Here is a 25,403-nt window from a genome sequence, read left to right as displayed (position 1 = left end):
GTTACTATTATTAGTGATGAAATAATCCATACTCAACCTTCAGGAAAGTAAAACCCCTAAGGCATGCATACTAAACCAGAAATGAATACTCAAAGGTTTTTGCCAAAGGACCATAATCCTTCTCTTATTTTTCCTCTTTCCCTGGAGTAAATGGAACATTTAAAAAAGAGAGTAAATGGAACATCATGTTCCAAAATGAAGTAGAGACTGGTAAAATGATAGCATAATAACTTAAGTTACTTCATCAATGGCAAAGCAAATGTTCAAGCAACTGAAGTAATTAGGTAATGTCACAGACTGAATCATGCACCCGTGGCTGTGCCAACTACACCAGACATTTGGCATGTAATAGTGCAACTATATATGTTATAACTACTCGGGCAAAGCACACCATCGATAACCCTGTTGATCTGAATGTTCAAGTGAGTAGCTTAACCTATTCGCAAAAAATTTGCGAGTACTATGTCTTCTCTAATCTAATTGTTCTCACGCCCATCTCAATCTCATACAGTTAACCCTGCAAAATCAAATACATTAAGAAATTTCTGCCTCTGTGTTTGTACTCCGGCCTTGGACTGCATCTGTAGCACATGTTGTTTGCTGCTCCAAGCAACCGGCTGAACTATCTACTTCAGAAGTTAGCTGCCCAACTCCAGTAACGGCACTCCGCTCAGTCATATCTCCTCCAATAGGTGCAGGTCCAGATTCTGTACCTTGAGTACTAACAGCAGCATTTTCATGCAACTCTGGTTCTGCTTGATTTACCATCTGAATTTCCAAGTCACCAGTATTCTTTGTGCAGACCTGCTTACTGGCATTCATCTTCTTCTTTTTCTTGAAATGGCCTTTCTTCGGTTTCAGAGCTGCTGCACTTTCTTGGTTGCTGATTCCCAAATCTGTGGCCTTCTTCATCGGTGGAATGACAGTGTATGCAGAATAGTCATTAGGCTTATCATCCGGCCACAACCCACTAGACTGAATGGCCAACAATGCAGTTCGAGCAGCTTTGATCTCTGCTTCCTTCTTTGTCGTAGCTGCCCCTCCAATATATCTTATTCCCCCTATCTCAACAGTACATGAAAATGAACATGTGATTTTGCCTTTTGTTTCATGCCACTGCATTTCATATTGTGGAATTGCAAAATTCATCTTCTGAGCATAGTCTTGCAACATATTTTTGCACAAGCCTGTCTCATGCTGAAAAATACACCAAACAGGCAAAATAGAAAGGTATTAGACTTCCAGAACACGAAAGCTTGAAAATTAACAGCACAACAACCAAGAATTAGTACTAAACTAGTTAACAAATTTTAAAAAAAAAGGTTTCTTTATAGCCGTGTTGCTCCATATTACAAAATTATGCACATTCATAGAGTTGGATCCACATGACATCTGAGCACATAGCCAAGGACGCAATCTAACATACTTCAAACTAACAGATAAACCCCTAGCAATCTAACATACTTCAAACTAACAAATAAAAAGAGGGCTAAAATGACGAATAAGGCATTCCACCACAAAACGGGAAGTTTAAACAGTTTCCTAAGCATAAAGATCATTAAGAACTGGCCTAGGGTAAGTTATTGGCATGAAGATGCTAGCCATCATAGTGAAACAATCCGCCTCCACGGATTGGAATTCAAAAGGAAGTTTTTTTAGGAAAAATTAGCATAGGAGATTAAAATGGCCAAATTAATTCTTGAAAGAATTGTAAATAGATTATTGCCAATTTTTTTTTTTAAATAGCAGACAACTGACCGGAAAACTTCACAAGACTGAGTACTACAAGTAATGATTATGATCTGCCCATCTGTAAAATAATTCGAAGCAAAACCCCTCCCAACCACCCTTCATGTGAAAATTCTTATGTACCTGCCAAAAATCATACCCACACATGATCTTTTATCTACTCGCCAAAATCGTATTTCTCCTTCGCTTTAAATCTAGTAATTATCTAATCTAAAATCTAGAAATTAATCAAATTATCCCCTCCCTCTCCCCCGGAAATGAAAAGCAACATATGTATTCACACAATCCAGAATGCAGGAATAGTTTATATCGTAGCGCAGATAAGCTCAGAAGCACAATTTGTTTTGTCCAAACGGAAAAGGATAAAGAAGAAGTACCACGGGCTGAGAAAGGCACCATGTCATTGCCCCAGAATCTACAAGTTGTTTGAGTGCAACTTCAGCAGCTGACTGCTCCGCTGTCTTGCGATTTAAAAATCCAGGTAGAGAATCATATCTGACATTATTCACAATCACTGTTGACCTAAATGTAGGCTTATGAGAAGGGCCATCTTTGATAATCTCATAAACAGGGGTAGGAAATCCAACTTTCTGGGCATACTCTTGCAATCGGCTTTTGAAAACATAACAAGTCGACACACCTGTAATATGTTTAAAAGTAAGTGACCACCCTAATAAAACTAGCAATAAGATGAAACAGAAGCAATAAGCAGGAAAGAAGCTTAAAGCTACAAATGCATGCACACATATGTTTAGATTTTCAACCATTTGTATAATAATAACACAAATGCATGCACACATATGTTTATAAAGCTACATTCTCTGCAATTTGGACCATCAAATCCTGTGGAACGGACAATGTAAGTATTATGGATTGGAAACTGTCCATATTTTCTTGTCCCCTCTCTTTTCAAAACCGTAATACCCCTGTCTAAAAACAAATATTTACACCTATCCCAAATTATAAGAAGTAAAGAAGTATTAAAAATAACCTATGCCTAACTACCCTTTGTTGAATCTTTAGCACAAGATCACTAACTCTAATGGTGTACATGCGTGCTAACTTCCAATCTTTTATAACACTCAGTTTCATCAATTCAGCCAAGGAAGTGATATATGTATTAAATCTCTTGGACGTGCCTCATAAACGATGGGACTGAACAAAGAAATGGTGTTCTCTCTGTACAATCATCCTATGAAGTTCTTGGTAGCAGCAGGAAATTTTCCTTCATGGCCTTGGAAGATCATTTCAGGAGCCAAAATTCTTTACAAGGTGGCATGTTATATCTACAGAAAAGAGGTCCGCAGTTACATAGCCGATGCTTCCTCTGTGGGATGGGAATTGAGGATAGCAGGCATTAGTTCCTGCATTGTGAGGTTGCTGGTTACCTTTGGCATCTCTTTTTCAATATCTTCGGGATCAAATGGGTCATTAAAGCAACCATTAAAGATCTCCTCAGCTGAACATATTCCAAAGGAAATAAGAAGCTGGATACCTATGGAGGACTATTCCTGGTTGCGCGTTTTGGGACTATATGGAGGAAAAGAACTTAAGGTGTTTTGAGGGTAAAGAAATTCCTATACAGATTCGGAAATTATATACTTATGTAACTTAGCTACATGGTATAATCTTGAGAATATGTATGATGAAGGGAGATTGTTGGAATTCACAGATTCATTGCAGAGTTAAGCTTCATTGTACTATTCCGGCAGATGTAACATTCAACAGTCTTAGTGCTGGAACTTTATATGAATAAAACCTTTACATTATCTTGCAGAGTTAAGCTTCATTGTACTATTCCGGCAGATGTAACATTCAACACTGTCTTAGTGCTGGAACTTTATATGAATAAAATATTTACATTATCACAAAAAAAAAATAATGTTACCAGTCCAGATCGATATAATAGCATCCTTATATCTCCAACGACAGAAAGGGGAAAAGGGAAGGAAAAATACAGCTTAACAGGAAACACAAAAAGTCTCTATTGAAAATAAAAAGGAATAAAAAAAGGCCAAAAGAATGTTCATAACCAGTGAAAAATGCTACTCAAAATCCATATTGTAGAGCTACATACCTAGACTCCCCAATAGACTAAAAGCTCTATATAAACTTTTTGATTTCTGGATAAGTAATATAAGCTTCATTAAACTACACATACAACCAAAACATGCTGAGCTTTTTATTTAATTATTTATTGACATCGGTGTTAGAGCCAGTTTGCGTGCAATATTCCTCCGGGTACCTACTACCTAACTCTTCCCACCAAGGCTTAGGCGGATATGAGGAAATCACTTAATACTTTTTGTCGGATTTAAATCGAAACCGCTAGGTTTATTATATAGCTAAAGACACAAACAAATACCTAACTACCCTATACCTTAACTACCCATCAAACCCAAATATATTAGCCAAAAACTATCTTCTTTTAAAGAACTTAATAACTTAAAATTTTTTTTTCCCACAACAAAGATTTCAACTTTTTTTCTCATTGCTTTTCCTCAACAAAACGTTTGTTCAGAAATTACAATTTTTTGGTAACCAAAATCTTCTAGGCACATAAAAAGTCAAAAACAGCTTGCAAAAAAAAATCAATTTATCCTAGTCTGTTGTTCATAGTAAAATCAAAGTTGAAAAACATACAAAGCAAAATTAAGAGATTTAAAATAAGAATAAGGGAAAATAGAGGAGAAAAAAAATACCTTGGAAGCTCTCGTTTTTCGCCATTTTTGGTATCGTCGCTGCACACAAGCCAAAAGGAGAGAGAATTATGTAGAAACGGAATTTTTATAGGAGGAAAATTGAATATGGCATTTATTCTCTGATTAGAATTCCGTAAATGCCCATCAAACTAGGGCTGGGCATATATCCGTAAAATCTATAGCCCGACCCAAAAAAAGTTTATTGAGTTATCGGTATCAGGTTATTGGGTTAACGGTTCAATAATAGTTTAATATTATTTTATTATTGGGTTATAGGTTCGGGCTTGATTAGCCCAATTTTTTAACGGTTTAACTGATAACCCAATAAATTTTATAAAAATACGATTTTACCCTTAGGTATATAAATTTTCTAATTCTCCCAATTATCTATCTACCGTTCTAAACCTTCCAAATTTATCATTCAACACACAGAAAAACAATATTGTAAGGTTTACTATAATCTTTGAGAGGGTTACAACAATCGAGAAAGTTTATCATATTTTTTATCTTATTGGATAAACCGATAACCGAAAATCGATATCTTATCCATTTGATTATCTATTTAGCATATTTATAAATCTATAATCAATATACTAAACCCGACAACATTCGCAACCGAACCGAACTGCCCACCTCAAACGTTTGAGTCAACTGGAATAAAATGTGGTTAAATTATTTTTTCTCCTTTCTCTAAAGGGTAAAAGTGAGAATTTATTATTGCAAATAAAACCTTTGGATTCTTGGAATTAGAACCTGTTCTCTTCTTTTCTACTTCAAAATTGCAGCAGCGATTTACAAGCAGGCCATCCAACCCTAAACCCCAAAATCCACCAAATAAACCAACTAGCTTTATTTGGTTAAAAAATAGGATCTTTCTATCTGGGTGTACATATAGGCTTGTATATTAACACACCCACTAGCCCGATTTGGTTGAAAATAGGATCTTTTTGGAAATTTTTGTATTTCTTTTTGTTTAATCGGATAGTTTCGATTGGATTTTTTTTTTGTCTGGGAATACATATATGTGTATTTTCACACACCCAGTAGCCCTATATAGCTAAAAATTGGATCTTTTTAATTGGGAATTTTTGTATTATTTTGTTAAGGGATAGTTTGGATTGGAGCTTTTTATCTGGCTATATAAATAGAGGTGTATATTCACACACCACTAGCCCTATTTAGCTAAAAATTGCATCTTTTTTTTTTTGGGGGGGGGGGGAGGCGGGGAAGGGAAATTTAGTACATTATCTTTTTTTTTTTTAAATGGGTTGCTGTAGTTGTTAGCACCGTCCACTTCCAACCAAGAGGTTGTGAGTTAGAGTCAGTGAGGGAGTTCTTGGAGGGAGGGAACCGACTTTCTATCAGAAACAGGCTCTCTGACCCAGGTTAGGGGTAAGGTGTGCGTACACACTACCCTTCTCAGACTCCACTAGTGGGATTATACTGGGATGTTGTTGTTGTTGTATCTTTTTTTTAAGGGATAGTGGGGATTGGATTCTTGATTAGAGATCATATATAAAGAATGGAGTCAGAAAAGAGAAAGGAGAGGCTGAAAGCAATTAGAGAGGAAGCTGCAGAGGCTGGAGATAACTCTGAAGTACAAACATCTATAGGGGAAACCCTTGGTGATGGCCTTACCAATCCATTGATTGAATCTCCTTCAGCTTCACAACCTTGTAACACGCCTCGTCCAAGTAATTACGTTTTCTTTCTTGGAAGTTTTAATTTATTCATGAATGCTTGTAGTTATAGGTACTAATATTTCACAACTTGTCGGATGATATATTGGATATGGTAACTCTAGATTACATAAGTAAGTAACAAGATCCTACTCTCGAAGAAAGGAAGCTTAAGAATAGTCATAACGACCAGTAAAGTAACAAGATCCTACTCTCGAAGAAAGGAAGCTTAAGAATAGTCATAACGACCCTCTTTCACTTTTCAAAGTTATGAATGTAGACTTTAGGTACTTATCAAAAAATGTAGAGTTCAGGTTGAAGCGTGAATGGGACGAACTGTTATGATGTTGCTTAAACCTGGTGCTCGGGAGGTTGTGCTTGACTGAAAACATAATGGCAAATAGTTCAGGATCGATGTGATTGAGGCATAAGTAGAGGACGGGAAGGTGTGAGACCTTTGCTTGAACCCCTCACCCCAACCCAAAAAAAGAACAAAACTTCATTATAACTTCAAAACTTCTGATCAAGCCTTGGTGGATAGAGTTACCCGGTACCTGTTGCTGGTGGGAGGTAGCAGGTATCCCGTGGAATTAGTATGCACACCTCGGACACCAGTGTTGTCAAAGGCGCGCTTAAGCCCTAAAGCGAGGCTCAAAACATGTTGAGCGCTTCGCCTCGCTTAGCGGGCGCTTCTGTCGTCATCAAGGCTGTAAGGACTAAGGCATACTTTTCCTTGCCAATGAGCGTAATCCTAAAGAGGCGACACTAAGCAATTGATATTTCACTTTATAATTGTTATTTGTTTGCGCATTCTTTTTCAATTTCTTTGTCCGTATATTTGTTATTCACACTTATAATTGTTAGTCTTGAACTACACATAACTATTTGTTTCTTTCTCCACTTGTGCATTTCTTCGTTAAAGCCCACGTTTTAGTTGCGATTTGCGCTTAAAGCCCCAACTGACCTTAGAGCTTTTTTGCGCTTTTCGCCTTTGATAACACTGCCGGACACCACGATTATAAAAAAAAATGAGAAAAAAGTTTAGTTCACTTTGCAGCTTAATTATTTACTCAAAAAAAAAAAAAAAGGAAGAAGAAAAACAAGCTTAACTCACGTAGCAACAGAAACTCGTCAACATGAGGAGGGGATGAATATATATAACATGTTTTTTTTTTTAATTATTGATCAAGATGGTATGTGGCAAAACAAAAGCTGATTGAAACTACGGCAAAGGGCCAAATATACCCATGTACTATGAGAAAATGTTTAAATATACCTTTTGTTGTACTTTGGGTCCAAATATACCCCTGCCGTAATACTATTGGTTCAAATGTACCCCTCTTTTATTAAGTTTGTCCAAAGTGGACATCCAATCTTACGTGGCACTGGTATTTGATGAGGTGGATGCCACATGGCATGCCACCTAAGTGCCCCTAATCCATATATAAGACTAAAATTTAAAATACAATATTTTTTATGGTAGCGGTAATGGTGGCAATAGTGGTGGAGGGGAAGGAAATTTTAGTGGTGGAAAAAATATAGAAGGAAGGGGTAAAATGGGTTAGGGGTGTTGAGATGGCAAGCCACGTGGCATTCACCTCATCAAATGTTAGTGCCACGTAGGATTGGATGTCCACTTTGAACAAACTTAACGGAAAAGGGTATATTTGAACCAATTGTATAACGACAAGGGTATATTTGTACTCAAAATATAATGAGGGGTACATTTAAACCTTTTTTGATAGTATAGGGGCATATGTGGCCCTTCTCCGTTGAAACTAATGCTGCCGAAGATCTTGATCATAGCTTCAATCTCATTTATGTAAGATATATGGCTCTGTTATATGCAATTTGAGGAGAAAGTATTTTAAAAGAAAAGAAAATTTATTACAGGTGAGATCAACATCAACTGCGCTGCTCCTTTTAAGTTTGTCCCATCTGTTAAATTTTGAGCCCGTGCCAGATAGATGTATTTAGTGGAGAAGCTTATGCAAAAAAACAAATTGTAGCACTTTAGCATGAATTATATCCTCTTTTCTAGAATTTGGAGTGGGTTCCTTTCTAAGTTGCGCGGACTCTTCGATTTTGGTGCCGTCCTCGTCCCGAGTCCGAGCACCTTAGGCTCCTTTATCCTCTCTCCTGGAGAGAGGTCGGTTTGTCTGAAATGATTCCTGATGCATATTGGAGATAATACTATTCTGCAATCAGCAAAACTTTTGCAAATGACAAACATTCTATTAGCATGAAAAGTAAGGGATATAGATCTGAAAAAGGATGATATTGAGACGTCCTCTTCTTAGTAAGAAAGGTATATAGTAGTTGTGAATTGGAATGTTATTCTAATGGCATTAATTTTGATGTACTAGCTTTGGTTCAACAAATACTGTCATGTGGAATAGTCACTTCGCTATTTTCTTTGCATTTATGTAGTATATATAAATCTTGACCCTTTGTAGGATAATACTGGGTATGTTGTTGTTGTTGTATATAAATCTTGACCCTTGTTTACTCTACCTTTTTTCAGGACCAATGAATGCTGCTTCTCCAGCTTATCATGCTCAAGGCAACTATAACTCAGCTAAAAGAACGTACCAGCCACGAGGAGTCAATGCCATTCCTCTTGGGATCCGTAGGAAAACTAGTCCCATTTGTACACCACCAGGGAACTCCTCTAACACTTTGGATAGCTCTCTTGGCACACCTAACAACTACTCTCCACCTAATTCACCGCAAATTGGTGACATTTCCAGTGATTGCTTTCCTCAAGGAGGTGGAGATGGTAGCCAATATGGACAAGGCAGCCCCTACCAAGGTTCAGGATTCAGAGGCAGCCATCACCGAGGTTCAGGACGAAGCAAGGGTCTATTGAAAGTTTACTATCACAAGTCAATGGTGCAAGACCCATGGAAAGTATTGAAGCCAGTTATTTGGAAGCCACATAGAGATACACGTGACTCTCCGAATTCCTGGCTTCCAAAATCCAATAGCTCAAAGAAGGCTAAACTTGGAGAAACTCCAACAGAATCAACTCCCCAGCAAAGCGTCGCTGAATACCTGGCTGCCGCATTTACTGAAGCAGCTAGTAAAGACACTGTGAATGATGAATCTGGCACATAAAGCTTTGTGATGCTTGGAGTTTTTAGTTATAATTATGTCTCATACTCCTGTAATTACTGCAAATAGCAAGTTGAGCTGTAGTCTAAGGCCACCAGATTTCTTTACAGTTTCCTGCTCATTTTATGTTATCATTGCCTAGTAAGTTCCAATCGTTGTTTCACTTTGATTCACTATTGGAGCGTGGCAATATTGAACAGATTTTATGCACCAAGGTTTGATTTGTAATTGGAATTGTCAAGTTATCACCCACTTAACTCCCTAACTTATTGTAACGTTTCATGTTTTGTTTCATGGATATTGGACAGTAAAGTGATACAATAGTCAGTAATGTCACCACAATTATAAGTTGGTCTGACAAGAAAATGGCCTTACGAAGATCTCATGTTTTTTATTTATCGATCTGTGTTATTTCTACCGACCTCTTGTGAAAAGGGTCATAACTAAAATTACATTTACAGAGGACCATAAAATCGATCTCCCATGTCTGTTCGACTTATTTTTTAGTATTAGAGATTAATAATAATGTATAAGCGTTAGTTGAAGTAAGTACTATGGAGTTAAAAAAGAAGTCAATTTTCTCCTTTGATGGAAGGAAAACATTTTCGTGTTACAAAACACCTCATGGAAAACATTTCCCTGTAAAATAACTTCAACAATACCAAACTTTGAGAATTTCTGCCCCTCCTTTGCCATGTCATATTTGGATCAAACCTCTGTTTTATCTATCATTATTCCTCGGAAAGTCTTTGATATATATAAGTATCAAAGTCTGAACAAATCTCCTAAGGTTACTTATATCCACAAGCATTGGATCATGAAGGTCTCCCATCATTCTGGAAATGCTATCCTTAAATAACAACCAAAGCCTGTTCAGATAACGGATTTACTTCAACATTGTGCTTCATGCACAAAACAGATTCAACCCTCTTTTATCTCTAGAGATTACATTTGCGGATACGATTCAGAAGATAAGTTGTCAAGGATTGGTTAGTAGGATCATCAATTGTGTAAATTTTCAAAACTACGAGCTTTGTATTCCCCCTAGCTAATTTCAGTAAGTAGATGTTTGTTTAATGCCAGAACCTACTACAGAGCTCATGTCGGGTGACTTTCTGCTCCCTGCATATCTCATCCGTGAACGTATCCATAAGTTGCCCCGCCATACTTGAATGGTCGTCGATAAAGGTGTCTATGAAAACTCTAACTACCTTTCTCTCTTGTGTTGTGGCTTTCAAGCTGAACCAAGTCAAGAACTTCACTCGGAAATCTGTTTCTATCAACCCTTCATGCTCCAACTTTCTTATGATTCCTACAGAGTACTCGTAATCACTCAATTGCACTTCCTTTGACCCGTCAGTCTGGCAAGGTGTGGCTGGAGCACTTGAAACTGGACTTGCTAAAGGAATGAGCATCTTGGAAAGAGGGGATGTAGGAAATGCATTGGTGTTTGGATCGTAAGTTGTTAGTTTGTTGTCAGTAGAACTCATTGACTCGGCATGCATCACTGTACTATCTGTAGTAGCATTTTCTTTCTCCCTTTGTACTTCATCAGAACCTGACTTACAGCTCGTGTGCACGGCAGGTGTTACCCATGTTACTTCCTGAACCCCCAAAGTCGTTGTCTTGCTGAAGAAAGAAACCTTGCAGAAGTACTGCGTGGAAGGATCAAGACCGTCCAGCATAAATCTCGTCGCAGGGCTTAGTGCAATAAAAGTTGCTTCATCTGGATATTTGTCTGCAGTGGACTTTCGATACCACAATTTGAAGCCTATTAGTTCTTTCAGCATACGATCATCATATTTGAAGACAATGGTTATTTTAGATGGAGATGGCTCCTCAAAATGTATCCGGCAAGCTGTCAGAGTGTTCAGTAAAAGCAAAATAAGAAATTAGTAGTCCACAGAATGAAAGATGAAGAAGGCTATGGTTATATATCAGTTTGGCTGGCCTCCAGATTTAAGTAGTGAACATAAACATCTATGTTTAGTTGTTGGAACTTCTTGCAAAAGCTTCGGTTTATTTGATAGAACTCAACTAGTATATCCCGTAAAATAATAGTCAAAGTTTAACGAGCTTGAACAAATAAAGAAACAATTGCAGTGATCCAATGAATGAGAGACTTTTCTTGTCAAATATTAGACCATCATAACCTGCACAGTAGTAGAGCTATTGACATGCAGATATTCGATAATAAATTGACTAAGAATACTCACGCATCGGAGGCTCTTCCTTTATCAAAGGATTAAAGTATTGGTTGGGAAACATGGAATCAAAAGCTTCCACAGCAGAACCACACAGCTTCTGAACTGCGGTACCACAAGAAAGCCTGTTCACTATCCTGCGATCCATCTTCTCTGACGCCTGTGCAAGAGGCCCTACTTCATTCTTCAGCATCTCAACAGCCAACTCAACAAGTTTCAACAGTCCTTTGTATTTCTCAGTTTTCTCCAGGATCTTATGGCTTAGAGAGATTCTTAAACAAAGCACATCAACTCTTCTCGCCTCCTTTGCTGTCATCAATTGCTTTCTCAATGTTCTAAAGCAACTCAGACAAGGTTAGTTCAATTAAAAGAAACTCCACTGAAAGAAAAAAAAATCACATTTTTCTCTGCTGATGTATGCCCACCGAAACAACCCCTATCAGTTAAAGATTTTTGCAAGGTATGGATCACTTGTACAACTATTTTGGGCAAATCAGGCTATTATACAGAAGTTATAGGCCATTCTATAATTTTTAAAAAAAATATATATTTTCTCTGTATTAATAAGGGTCTATAAGGTCCATTACTTCCTAAATCAGACTTTACTGAGTATTTCCAAAAGGAAAAGAGCATGCAGATGAGGGATCAGTAGTTCCAAAGAAATCACTATTGGTGCAAAGCAAAACCATGTACAATCCATATTCTTGGATCTACAACAACAACAATAACAACATACCCAGTGTAATCCCACAAGTGGAGTTTGGGGAGAGTAGAGAGTAGAGAGGCTGTTTTCGGTAGACCCTCGGCTCAAAGCAAGCATGCATAATCACAACAGTATTGAGAAAAGATATGCATCAGTTACAGCAAGATAAAAACACACAATGTTACAGGTCAAAGAAAGAGTTAAATACCTCATCAGCCCATTAACTTTTCCACACGAAACACAATAGAAATCTCCATCTAGTTTTTGATTGATGCAATTCTTCAAAATGCCGGATTGTTCGTGTTCAAGTGCACATTTTAGATGGCATGACAATCCGCATGGCTTAATTTCAGCTGGAGAATTGGATTCACAGGCTAACCACAAACTAGGGTCTTTGTTATCATCATACTGATGACAAATGCAGCAAGAACATCTTTTGCAGAAAACATCCTCTTGAGAGAGAGTAGCTCTACACACCAAATTATGACAGAGTAGGACCTGAGTTTTGCTTTCCATCTCCCGAATAGCTTCACCATTCTGAATGAAAGTTTGACAGTGATTTTCTTGCTTTCGTTGCCTTTTGAAGCCAGAACCAGTATTTGAGTTGGACTTGCAAGAAACCAGCTTTAGAAGTTGATCTATCATTTTGAATTTTGTGTAGCCAGAGTACTTTCTCTCTTCGCCCATCTCAGCACATATAATCTCTAGAAGTTCTCTTCTGGTCAATGAACTCAAGATCTTTGGCGCATCTTCTGAGCATTGAGAAATTTCATACACTAATTGTCTTTTCTCTTCCAAACTCAATTGGCTAAATTTGTTGGGATCGAGAACAAGACCTGAAAAGGAAAAACCTTCTTCATTAGTTAAATCACATTTGAGTATCATTATTTCAAATTCGAAAGCCTGAATCTACCCTCTTGATTTGGTAATAGAACTCTCTTGTGTCTCTGCATTATGAGATCCCCCAAGTATTGAGAATAACAAAGTGAAAGTAAACCTTTAAGGATTTAGAAATATAAAAGTAGAGACTACTCTAGGGATTTGGTACTCAAAGCAACTCGAGAGTTATCAGGTCAAGTAACAGCAATCACAGTGAATACTCTTCTTTTACACACAGGTAATCACAAGAATTTATGAGGATCCTATTTATGAGTTAGCTAGTGCATATTCATACAAGTGTATATATCGATCGACTACACCACAACGCCAAACTATTTGGGGTAAAAATTGGAGTGAGATAGGTCGAACTCTTGAACTCAAGATCATTAGAAGCTGTGATACCTATGCGCAACTCACCCCCCCCCCCCCCCCCCCAATGTTCCCTTTCTTATTGTTATAGAAGCATGATATCAACTATATAAGGAAGTAACTACCAAACTGCCCAGTCCCTGCAATGCCAAGGCAGAAGCTATAACTGTTATTCCCGTCAATATTCCTGTATTTGTAAATATTAATTCTGCAAAATATAAGTTAACGTAATGAAACAATAATAATAAATTCGAGCCCACTGAATTCACAGTGTTTCCTTAAGGAATTTAATCCCCTCCTAGTACCCAAGGTAATGGATTATTTCCTCCCAGGATAGAACGAATAACACACTGGTGTAGCGGTACTTCAAACCCCAGTGTTTCGGCGAACACAAAGTTCGGTAGCAAATCACACTTACAGTTGCTTTGTTTGAAGTTAAAAAAACAATGCAGAACGAAGGAGTATATACTCAGAAAAACGTATGGAAGTTCTGAGAGGAAGGAGTGCAATGTATAGCCAATTTGTTGAGCGAATTGTATGTTGAGTTTTTGTATTTCTTCAACATTTGCTGCTCATATATATAGCAGCCAAGAAGGAGTGCAAGACCAAACGTCCACCCTTCATGGTGGATCAAGCATTACATATTTGTGGAGCAAGCACTTCATATTTGTGGAGCAAGCACTTCATGGTGGGAAGACCATTATCCGGCTGCCAAATTATCAATACACGGATTGGAAAATATCCGTTTATAAATACGGATAATCTTACGTTAATATTTACTATTAACAAATAAATTTGGTCCAAAAAATTAATCAATCAATCGATCATTTGACCAAATCCAAATCCAAATCCGAAGCCGAAGCCGAAGCCGTAGCCGAGCCGAGCGAGCGACGACGACGACGGCGCGAGGCTTGCTTTCTTCTTAACTCTTTAAGAGCTACAAGAAGAGCAATTATATATATACCCACCAAAAATGTCTTCCACTTCCAATATGGGACAATGTCTCATTGTTAAGAGGGAAAAACTTAAAATTTTACTCAAAATTTCATTTTCCCTCCATTTCCCATTCACCCTCATTTTAAGAATATTACATCTTAAAAATAAAACCTCAACAATCCCCCACATGAATGGGGAATGGCTATATCACGGAAGTATGCATGAAAAACTGTGTGATTTACAAGCAAGGATTAATTGCATCTGGATAAGTAGGTTTCCCTTTGAACTTTCCGTAGTAAACTTATGTCGGATATACTCGGTCAATCGGTAGATTTGATATCTTTGAACCGTCGATCTTTGGTGTATACCTAGACAACCATAAGTCACACAATCAACCCTTAACCGTCTTTGGTTCTCATTGTTGTGTTCGTTTCAGCCATGAACACCGCCTGGTTTCATAAGTGCGTAGAGAACTGGCCTTACAAAGTTCTCCTTGAAGCGGCTCACACTTCACACTTAAATAGGTGATTCCTAAACGTGTCATCCTGTAGATACACTATTTGATATACCCCGTATCAAATTTAGAAATCATTAAAAAGCCTTAATGCTTTATCCTTGGTACTGAACATTGTCTCATCACGAGAATGGACTAAAATTTTATTTGACAATGTTGAACCGTCATTAATGACTTTGTTTGATCTCTTTGAACCTAGATCTTGGGATCTCCAGTCTTCTAGGTAGAGTTACCGCCACAATGACTTGTTCTCGGCCATAGCCCCATTCCCCTTGATGATTTCTCAACTACCTCTCTAGTTAGGCCTTTTGTAAGTGGATCCGACACATTATCACTTGACTTTACATAGTCAATTGTGATAATTCCTCTAGAGAGTAATTGCCTAACGGTTTTATGTCTTCGTCGTATATGACGAGATTTACCGTTATACATGACGCTCCCAGCCCTTCCAATTGCCGCTTGACTATCACAATGTATGCATATTGGTGCCAACGGTTTGGGCCAAAATGGAATGTCTTCCAAGAAATTCCGGAGCCATTCAGCTTCTTCACCGGCTTTATCTAAGGCTATGAATTCAGCCTCCATTGTAGAGCGGGCAATACATGTTTGTTTGGACGACTTCCAAGATACCGCTCCTCCACCAATAGTGAATACATATCCACTCGTGGACTTAGAATCAGTTGAACCGGTGATCCAATTTGCATCACAGTATCCCTCAATCACCGCAGGGAAATTACTGTAGTGCAATTCAAAGTTCTGGGTATGTTCTAAATATCCCAAAACTCGTTTCATTGCCATCCAATGAGATTGGCCTGGATTGCTCGTATATCGACTCAGTTTACTTATAGCACAAGCTATGTCTGGTCGTGTACAATTCATGATATACATTAAGCATCCCAATACACGAGCATAATCCAATTGTGATATGCTTTGGCCTTTGTTCTTTGCTAATGCAAGATTCACGTCAATTGGAGTCTTTGCAACTTTAAAGCCCAAGTGCTTGAATTTTTCAAGTACTGTCTTAATATAATGAGATTGTGACAATGCCAGACCTTGAGGAGTCTTATTGATCTTAATTCCCAGAATTAAATCAGCCACTCCCAAGTCTTTCATATCAAACTTGCTATTGAGCATACGCTTAGTAGCATTTATGTTGGCAATGTCATTACTCATTATCAACATATCATCCACATATAGGCAAACAATGACTATGTGATTTGGAACATTTTTAATGTACACGCATTTATCACATTCATTTATCTTAAAACCATTTGACAACATTGTTTGGTCAAATTTCGCATGCCATTGTTTGGGTGCTTGTTTTAGTCCGTAAAGAGACTTAACAAGTCTACATACCTTCTTTTCTTTACCTGGAACCACAAACCCTTCAGGTTGTTCCATGTAAATTTCTTCCTCCAACTCTCCATTTAAGAAGGCCGTCTTAACATCCATTTGATGAATTTCAAGACCATACACTGCAGCTAATGCTACTAACATCCGTATGGACGTAATTCTTGTAACTGGAGAGTATGTATCAAAGTAGTCTAGACCTTCTCGTTGTCTATACCCTTTGACTACGAGCCTTGCCTTGAATTTATCAATAGTGCCATCATCTTTGATTTTTCTCTTAAAAATCCATTTAGAACCCAAAGGTTTATTTCCAGGAGGAAGATCAACCAATTCCCATGTATGATTGTTCAATATGGATTCTATTTCACTATTGACTGCCTCTTTCCAAAACAATGATTCCGAAGAAGTCATAGCTTCTTTAAATGTTTGAGGCTCATTCTCCAATAAGAAAGTCACAAAATCTGGTCCAAATGAAGTAGACGTTCTTTGACGTTTACTACGTCTTGGATTCTCCTGATTACATGTACTTTCTTTTGTTTCTTCCCGAGGTCGTTTAGATCCTTCACCAAACGACTCACATTCCTTTTTATACGGATATATATTTTCAAAAAACTCAGCATTATCTGATTCTATAACTGTATTATTATGAATGTCGGGATTTTCTGATTTATGAACCAGAAATCGATATGCTTTACTATTTGTCGCATATCCTATGAAAACACAATCAACGGTTTTCGGTCCTATCTTTACCCTTTGGGTTTAGGAACTTGCACTTTTGCCAAACACCCCCACACTTTAAAATAATTCAAGTTGGGCTTCCTTCCTTTCCATTGTTCATAAGGAATGGATTGTGTTTTGCTATGGGGCACTCGATTTAATATTCGATTAGCCGTAAGAACGGCTTCCCCCCACAAGTTCTGTGGCAAACCAGAACTTATCAACAACGCATTCATCATCTCCTTTAATGTGCGATTCTTTCTTTCCGCAATCCCATTAGATTGGGCGTGTAAGGGGCTGTTGTTTGATGAATAATTCCATATTCTAAACATATTTCTTCAAAAAGAGATTCATATTCACCACCCCTATCACTTCTTATCATTTTTACTTTCTTGTTAAGTTGCGTTTCAACTTCATTTTTGTATTGCCTGAATGCGTCTATTGCTTCATCTTTACTATTCAGTAAGTAAACATAGCAATATCGAGTACCATCGTCAATAAAAGTTATGAAATACTTCTTTCCACCGCGAGATGGTATTGACTTCATGTCACAAATATCTGTGTGAATTAAGTCTAAAGGATTTGAATTCCTTTCAACTGACTTATAAGGATGTTTAACATACTTACATTCCACACATATTTGACATTTTGATTTTTCGCATTCAAACTTGGGCAGTACTTCCAAGTTAATCATTTTCCGCAAGGTTTTATAATTGACATGACCCAAACGTACATGCCATAAATCATTTGACTCAAGTAAGTAAGAAGAAGCTGAAATATTATTATTATTTTCAACAACCATTACATTTAGATTGAAAAGGCCCTCGGTGAGGTAACCTTTTCCCACAAATATTCCATTCTTACTAATTACAACCTTGTTGGATACAAAAACGCACTTAAAACCGTGCTTAACAAGAAGTCCAGTAGAGACTAAATTCTTTCTCATTTCGGGAACATGAAGGACATTGTTCAAAGTCATGACCTTGCCAGAAGTCATTTTTAGAAATACCTTCCCATATCCTTCAACTTTTGCTGTTGAAGCATTTCCCATATAAACTGTCTCTCCGGGTTCAGCAAGAGCATAGGTAGCAAAAGCCTCTCTAACTGCACAAACATGGCGAGTGGCTCCTGAATCAAACCACCACAGTTTAGGATTTCCCACCAAGTTACATTCAGAGAGCATGGCACACAAGTTATCAACATCATCATGGTTTACTACCATGTTTGCTTGACCCCTTTTCTTGTCTTTCTTCGGAGCACGACACTCCGTAGATTTGTGTCCGGTTTTCCCACAGTTGTAGCAGTTTCCACTGAACCGCTTCTTGCTTGGGTTGTATTTCGGACCAGAAGCCTTCTTCCTCTTTTTGTTAGCTTCAACAATATTTGCTCTCATTATTGTTGAATTTCCACGGCCTCTCCTTTCAGCAGCTTTATTGTCCTCTTCGATTCTCAACCGAACAATGAGATCTTCAAGGGACATTTCCTTTCGTTTGTGTTTCAAATAATTTTTGAAGTCCTTCCACAACGGAGGCAACTTCTCAATCATTGCTGCTACTTGGAATGCTTCGTTGATTACAAGACCTTCAGCAAGTAGATCATGAATAATCACTTGCAATTCCTGGACTTGAGTAATAACAGACTTGCTATCTATCATTTTGTAGTCCAGAAATTTTGCGGCAACGAATTTCTTCATCCCGGCATCTTCAGTCTTATATTTCTTTTCAAGCGCATTCCACAATTCTTTGGATGTCTCCATGCTACTGTATACATTATACAGATTATCATCCAGTCCGCTAAGAATATAATTCTTGCATAAAAAATCAGAATGCTTCCACGCTTCAATCACGAGAAAGCGTTCATTATCTGGAGTTTTATCCGGCAGATCAGGAACATCTTCCTTGATGAACTTCTGTAGACATAACGTAGTTAAGTAGAAGAACATCTTCTGCTGCCAGCGTTTGAAATCAATCCCGGAAAATTTTCCGGGTTTTTCTGCCGGTGCCAACGCCGGTGTTCGGCTTGTCGTTGCGTTGGCAGTCGCCATCGGAACAGCTTGGTTTTCGTTTTCAGTCATCATCTTTTCTGTAAAAGAATGACACAAACAAACGTTTAATACACGTTTTCAAACTGGAGTAAAAATCACGTAGATTTTAATATCCAACAAAACGCCACGAAGGCTTAACTCTCCAAAACGGGAGTACACAAACCACAAAGGTTTTAGTTTGCAGAATAATAAGAATAACACAAGTACAGAAATAAATATTAAATTCCTTAAGATTGTTATTCCCGTCAATATTCCTGTATTTGTAAATATTAATTCTGCAAAATATAAGTTAACGTAATGAAACAATAATAATAAATTCGAGCCCACTGAATTCACAGTGTTTCCTTAAGGAATTTAATCCCCTCCTAGTACCCAAGGTAATGGATTATTTCCTCCCAGGATAGAACGAATAACACACTGGTGTAGCGGTACTTCAAACCCCAGTGTTTCGGCGAACACAAAGTTCGGTAGCAAATCACACTTACAGTTGCTTTGTTTGAAGTTAAAAAAACAATGCAGAACGAAGGAGTATATACTCAGAAAAACGTATGGAAGTTCTGAGAGGAAGGAGTGCAATGTATAGCCAATTTGTTGAGCGAATTGTATGTTGAGTTTTTGTATTTCTTCAACATTTGCTGCTCATATATATAGCAGCCAAGAAGGAGTGCAAGACCAAACGTCCACCCTTCATGGTGGATCAAGCATTACATATTTGTGGAGCAAGCACTTCATATTTGTGGAGCAAGCACTTCATGGTGGGAAGACCATTATCCGGCTGCCAAATTATCAATACACGGATTGGAAAATATCCGTTTACAAATACGGATAATCTTACGTTAATATTTACTATTAACAAATAAATTTGGTCCAAAAAATTAATCAATCAATCGATCATTTGACCAAATCCAAATCCAAATCCAAATCCAAATCCGAAGCCGAATCCGAAGCCGAATCCGAAGCCGTAGCCGTAGCCGTAGCCGAAGCCGAGCCGAGCGAGCGACGATGACGGCGCGAGGCTTGCTTTCTTCTTAACTCTTTAAGAGCTACAAGAAGAGCAATTATATATATACCCACCAAAAATGTCTTCCACTTCCAATATGGGACAATGTCTCATTGTTAAGAGGGAAACTTAAAATTTTACTCAAAATTTCATTTTCCCTCCATTTCCCATTCACCCTCATTTTAAGAATATTACATCTTAAAAATAAAACCTCAACAATAACTTGTTATTCGTAAAAGAAAATGACAAATTTAGCATATGATATCCTATGTCCACAAGTCTAATAGCTAGCACCCTAGACACCACCACATTGAAAGAAATTTCCCCTACTTGACAATCTCTGTCGCTCATAGGTGATCAAGATAATTGGGATTTCTCTAGTTCTCCACCAAATAAACCCTCCTTTCACCAAGGATCAAATGTTGGTCATTTCCCCATCAACACCTCAGTTTACTTTCTGCTTGATTCATTCTTTTTTCTAACTTCTTTTCTCATCTAACTTGCTAATTCAACTAAGATACCATTTGTTAATTAACATAATATTGCATGCTTATATCACTTGAATACTCTATAGTCTATACTCGTCCTAAGATGCACAAGCTTATGTTGCATCAGAAATAAGAAAAATGACAAAAAAGAGTGCATTTTTAAGCATCAAATGCAGTTCTTTATTATTTAATTACTACTAAAACACAGGTTTTTTTCCTAGCTAGTTACAGAGTAGTCTAAAACACAACTTACATTGCCAAGTAGAAAACTTTTAAGGAATTAATCATACATAAACAAAAATAACAATGCACAAAAAAATGATTTTAAGAAAAAGAGCATACGAAGTCCAACTAAAAGAACTTACATAACAATAAAAAAAACACCCAACTATTAGCCTGATAAAACAGACAAAAATAAACCATAAAACAATTAATCAATAGGAAATTAGTCAATAGGAAGAAGAAGAAAACCCCTTAGTACCTGATAACGTAGACTCCATAGCAGAAATTCCAGTACCATCAAAATTTCTCATTCTCAGAAGCAAACAATAAAACCTATTTACTATTAAATCATATGGCGACCCAAAACGAAACAATGCAGGTAAAAAAAATAGCAACTTTTTGAGATAAAAAAAAACTCAAAACAAGAACGACGACATTGTTATATATTTTGTGTGTGTGTGCGTGAAAGGGCCAGTGAAGAAGCCAAGGAGGAAGCAAGTTTTTTTTTTTTTTTTGGGGGGGGGGGGGGGGTGTGAAGGGTAAACACTAAAAAGTGACATAAAAATAAGAGGAGTGAAAAGAATAAGAAATAATAATAGTATATAGTATTTGTGCTGTAGCCATTGATGTCAGATTATGAAGGTGTGATTTTACAGATTGTGAAAGCGAATGAGATTAATAGGGGACCCACGCCCTCTCTATCCCTATAAACAAACAAAAAGAAAACGGGCTCTGCATTGTTTGCTTCCCACGCGCTTCTCACTTCCTTTTTTTGTTTTTTTCTTCCTTTTTTCAAGTAATTCGGATTCTAAAAATTCATCAGCCCAATAGAATTTTCTTTTAGGTATCACGTTTAATGTTCGGTATTCACATGTGACCCGACTAAATTCGGATTCGCACCGAAAAATTTTATATTTGGGATAAAGCGCTCTTTAACAAAGACAATTTCATAATCAGGAACTCGAACCCGAAACCTCTGGTTAAGGATGAAGGAGCACCTACTACTCCACTACAACCCTTGTTGGTATCGGTCCAATAGAATTCACATTAGATAATATCGCACAAAAAAATATTGGCTAAGGGATGTAAATACTTTTAGATGAGTGGCCAAATATGTAAAATCATAAATTCGAAATGGCACCAGGTAACCGATTTTAAGAATAACGTTTAAAATATATCTAATTTTTAATAATTATATACAATTTAGTTACATTTTGTAAATTTTAGACCGCTTCTCCTCCTCAAACTTCTTATCTAAATGTCTGTAGTTTGAAAACTTCATTAGCTTGAAGTGTGAAGTTTGATTTTGAGGAGGCTAAACCTAAACGTCTAAGCATTAAATATTTTATCAATTTCGACTATTCTCTAAATAGCGATCCTAAAAATGACTATCTTTGCACTTTGTCTGTATCTTTGCATTCCCTCTGAACCCTTCTTGTGGTTATTCATTATTCATACCCACACTTAAACATAGAACGTTGAATATAAATAACTACGTCTCTTTCAATTTATGTGAACTTATTTGACTGGGCACGATTTTAATTTATGTGAACTTATTTGATTGGGCACGGAATATAAAAAGAAAAAAAAAAGACTTTTGAACTTGTATAAAATGAGACGTATATATTTCGTGGGACTACAAATCATTGCATAAAGGTAAATTATTTTCAAATATAAAAAATCATTGCAGAGAGATTATTTTCATTTTTCTTTATTTGGGACAGCAGGAATATGTTGGTAACTGGTGAAGAGGAGCTGACGTACAATTATACAAATTGCAATTGAATCTCATAGATATTCTACTCCCTCTGTTCACTTTTACTTGTTCAATATTATAAATATAGATTTTCATTTTTACTTGTCACTTTTAACATATCAAGAAAAGATACTATTTTTTCCTGTTATACTCACAGTATTAATTACTGATTTCAAATCATTTTATCAAATTCATTAAATATATGCATAAATTAATATGAGTATCATTGTAAATTATGCACTTCATTTATTTTCTTAAGGGACGTGAAAAGTATAAAGTGAACAAGTAAAAGTGAACGGAAAGAGTAATTTGTTAGAAAAAATAGTTTTGTGACTTTAATTATTGGTAAATTTAAGTTATTTTGGTGTAACAAAAAACAATTCTATCACTTTATTGTAATGATAGGTAACATTCAGTAATCATACGTGAAATTAACTATCTCCTGTTAAGAAATACATTTACATCTTGAAAAATAAGTTTCATGTATTATTAGAAAGTAGAAACGAGCAACAAGAGAACGGTGGGCATTAAATCGATTTTTAAAAGAAACAGTTAGATTTTTTTAAGTTTAGTAAAAGTAAAAATCGAAACCGAATTAAAATTAGTTAGATTATAGTGGGTTAAATTCAGCTATAATAAAAAATAATTTTATCACTTTATTGTTATGAATGATAAAATTCAATGATTATATGTGAAATTAAAGACAAGATTTTCCCCACTCTTTATGAAAGTCAACTATGTGTTGGATTAACATAGTGTTTGAAAGTCAACATAATCATTTGGAAAATTTTGAGATGTTGGTTCAGCACCTCATTGATCCACTTGGACAAACTTTAAACTAAAAAGGAAGAAAAAATAATAAAACAATAGATTGTTTGTCCGCATATTAGTTACAACTTTATGCATCCAGTGATCAAATGGAAAGTAAACTTAGATGCCTATATAATAACCAAATAAAAAACAAGTTAAAACTAATAAGAAGTGCAGTAGTGTAGCTAATGATATGGATAAATTTCTTATCCAAAGTTGTCTACCACAGAAGAAATTGGATTCAGCAATTTCTCCCACTGTTAAACCATAAGAGTTAAGCATCAACACGTCACATGTATATGTATTAGAGTAACAGTTTCAGTATTTACACATTTTCACACGTGATCGAATACACCAAATTTTGGGGCGTAAAGCATGTGCCTTACTATAAAAATAGCGTGGGATAGCCATTTTTTAATTAATTTGTATCAAGTATTTTTAATGCGGAGCAAAAATAGTCACTAGTCTATTAAAATTAATATGAAAAGACATTGTTACCTTTTCTTCATGAATGCTGTGTAAATATTAAGGATATGGTGTCCTTTAACATTACACTGCACACATGAAGTTAAGGACGCTGTGTCCTTAATATTTACACTGCACATATGAAGTTAAGGACATGATGTCCTAAAGTTTAACAACGGAAGGTGCAAATATAGGATACTTTGTTTGTCACGACCCAATTTCACCTGTAGGTCGTGATGACGCCCAACACTACAGCTAGGCAAGCCAACTAATAAATTAAGCATACATTGATAAAATTTAAAACCAAAAAAATATAAACCCAAACTCTACCAATGTGTGTGCCAAGACCTGGTGTCACAAGTGAATGAGCATCTAGTAGATTATACAAAACTCTAAATACTGTCTGAAATGAAATAGACAGAATGTAAATATAAGAAGAGACATTGGTAGCTGCAGAACGGCTCAGAAAGGCAGCTCACCACTATGCCTCGGGATGACGTGGGTATGTGATGATAGGTCCTCCACTAGTACCAGTCTCAGGTCCTGCACAAAAAGTGCAGCAAGTGTAGTATGAGTACGTAAACAACGTGTACCCAGTAAGTATCAACCCTAATCTCGAAGTGGTAGAGACGAGATGACCGACTTTGACACTCACTATGGGTCAATAATAATAACTGAAATAAAACTAGGATTTTTAAATCAGCATGATTTACAGAATTTATAAAAATTTATTTAATCAGTGGAAATAATCAAATTCCTTCAAATGTAACAATTCTCAATATATTAATTAAATTCCTTCAATTCAAATAAATTTTAATTTATCAATTAAATCTCATTTACAGGAGTAACAATTAATTCCTAAACAAGCAAGAATAATAATTCATTAAATTCCAAGGATTTTTCAATTTATTAATTAGCTTCACAAGCTGAAATAAATTATTAAAGTATCGTGTAATTATTATTATTAAGCACGATTTCTGTCGAGGACGTACGGCCCGATCCAGAGTGTCGTGTACACTGCCGAGGGACGTGCGGCACGATCCATAGATGCATCTATCCCGCCGAGGCGTTCGGCCCGCTCCACAAGAAAGGAGGACATTTTCTTATGTGCCTCCGGAAGGAGAGTATATTTATTATAAGATAAATTCGGGAGGAAAATAATTTCTTTTAACAATTAATTGATTTAAACAGAAAATTAAGCCTATGAGATTTTCATCCTTTAATATCTTTATCTAACAATTCACAATATATTCATATATATCAATTAATATTAATTAATCAAAGAATACTATTTACACAAGTAATGCATGCTTTGAGTCCTAAACTACCCGGACTTTAGCATTAATAGTAGCTACTCACGGACTCTCGTCACTTCGTGCGTACGTAGCCCCCACAATTAGCAATAATTATTTAATTTTAATCACCTATGAGGTAATTTCCCCCTCACAAGATTAGACAAGAGACTTATATCGTCTTGCTCCAATTTAATCCACTATAAGGCCTTTTTCACGATTATCCAACTCTGTCTGGCTCGAATCTAGCCAAAATAATTCGATACAATCACTAAAAATTATAGGAATCAATTCTATAAGAAAATACTACATTTTTAATAAAAATCTCGAAATTAATTAAAAATTCGTCCGTGGGGCCCACGTCTCGAAATCCGGAAAAGTTACGAAATCTGACAATCCATTCAATTACG

The 25,403-nt window shown here is 36.6% G+C and overlaps 3 protein-coding genes across 3 annotated transcripts; 1 reads left to right on the top strand and 2 right to left on the bottom strand.

The window, feature by feature from the left end:
• Positions 1 to 248: 248 nt before the first annotated feature.
• LOC104089110 (double-stranded RNA-binding protein 1-like) lies at positions 249 to 4,606 on the bottom strand. The gene is made up of 3 exons (XM_009593931.4): positions 4,452 to 4,606; positions 2,127 to 2,389; positions 249 to 1,197 (listed from the first exon to the last, which is right to left on the bottom strand). Exons 1-3 carry the CDS (start codon positions 4,474 to 4,476, stop codon positions 535 to 537), a joined length of 951 nt encoding a protein of 316 aa, XP_009592226.1. The 5' UTR covers positions 4,477 to 4,606; the 3' UTR covers positions 249 to 534.
• Positions 4,607 to 5,204: 598 nt separating this feature from the next.
• LOC104089109 (protein SICKLE-like) lies at positions 5,205 to 9,496 on the top strand. The gene is made up of 2 exons (XM_009593930.4): positions 5,205 to 6,145; positions 8,655 to 9,496. Exons 1-2 carry the CDS (start codon positions 5,974 to 5,976, stop codon positions 9,245 to 9,247), a joined length of 765 nt encoding a protein of 254 aa, XP_009592225.1. The 5' UTR covers positions 5,205 to 5,973; the 3' UTR covers positions 9,248 to 9,496.
• A 303-nt stretch (positions 9,497 to 9,799) lies between these two features.
• Positions 9,800 to 21,456, bottom strand: LOC104089108 (VIN3-like protein 2). The gene is made up of 4 exons (XM_009593928.4): positions 20,930 to 21,456; positions 12,360 to 12,987; positions 11,461 to 11,783; positions 9,800 to 11,102 (listed from the first exon to the last, which is right to left on the bottom strand). The coding sequence occupies exons 1-4, from the start codon at positions 20,979 to 20,981 to the stop codon at positions 10,318 to 10,320; spliced, it is 1,788 nt and encodes a 595-aa protein (XP_009592223.1). The 5' UTR covers positions 20,982 to 21,456; the 3' UTR covers positions 9,800 to 10,317.
• Positions 21,457 to 25,403: the final 3,947 nt, after the last annotated feature.

Source organism: Nicotiana tomentosiformis, chromosome 4 (assembly GCF_000390325.3).
Source record: "Nicotiana tomentosiformis chromosome 4, ASM39032v3, whole genome shotgun sequence".
In the NCBI taxonomy this organism is placed as follows: domain Eukaryota; kingdom Viridiplantae; phylum Streptophyta; class Magnoliopsida; order Solanales; family Solanaceae; genus Nicotiana; species Nicotiana tomentosiformis.
This window is presented reverse-complemented; position numbering and strand designations above follow the sequence as displayed.

Bases quoted from the DNA above. Each gene is read 5' to 3' on its own strand.
- LOC104089110 (XM_009593931.4), bottom strand. From the start codon at position 4,476: ATGGCGAAAAACGAGAGCTTCCAAG. The intron at 2,390-4,451 runs GTATTTTTTTTC...AACATATTACAG, and splicing joins GAAAAACGAGAGCTTCCAAG to GTGTGTCGACTTGTTATGTT. The intron at 1,198-2,126 runs GTACTTCTTCTT...TGTATTTTTCAG, and splicing joins GGTGCCTTTCTCAGCCCGTG to CATGAGACAGGCTTGTGCAA.
- LOC104089109 (XM_009593930.4), top strand. From the start codon at position 5,974: ATGGAGTCAGAAAAGAGAAAGGAGAGGCTGAAAGCAATTAGAGAGGAA. The intron at 6,146-8,654 runs GTAATTACGTTT...ACCTTTTTTCAG, and splicing joins TTGTAACACGCCTCGTCCAA to GACCAATGAATGCTGCTTCT.
- LOC104089108 (XM_009593928.4), bottom strand. From the start codon at position 20,981: ATGAGAAATTTTGATGGTACTGGAATTTCTGCTATGGAGTCTACGTTA. The intron at 12,988-20,929 runs GTACTAAGGGGT...TTTCCTTTTCAG, and splicing joins TATGGAGTCTACGTTATCAG to GTCTTGTTCTCGATCCCAAC. The intron at 11,784-12,359 runs GTATTTAACTCT...GAGTTGCTTTAG, and splicing joins AAAGTTAATGGGCTGATGAG to AACATTGAGAAAGCAATTGA.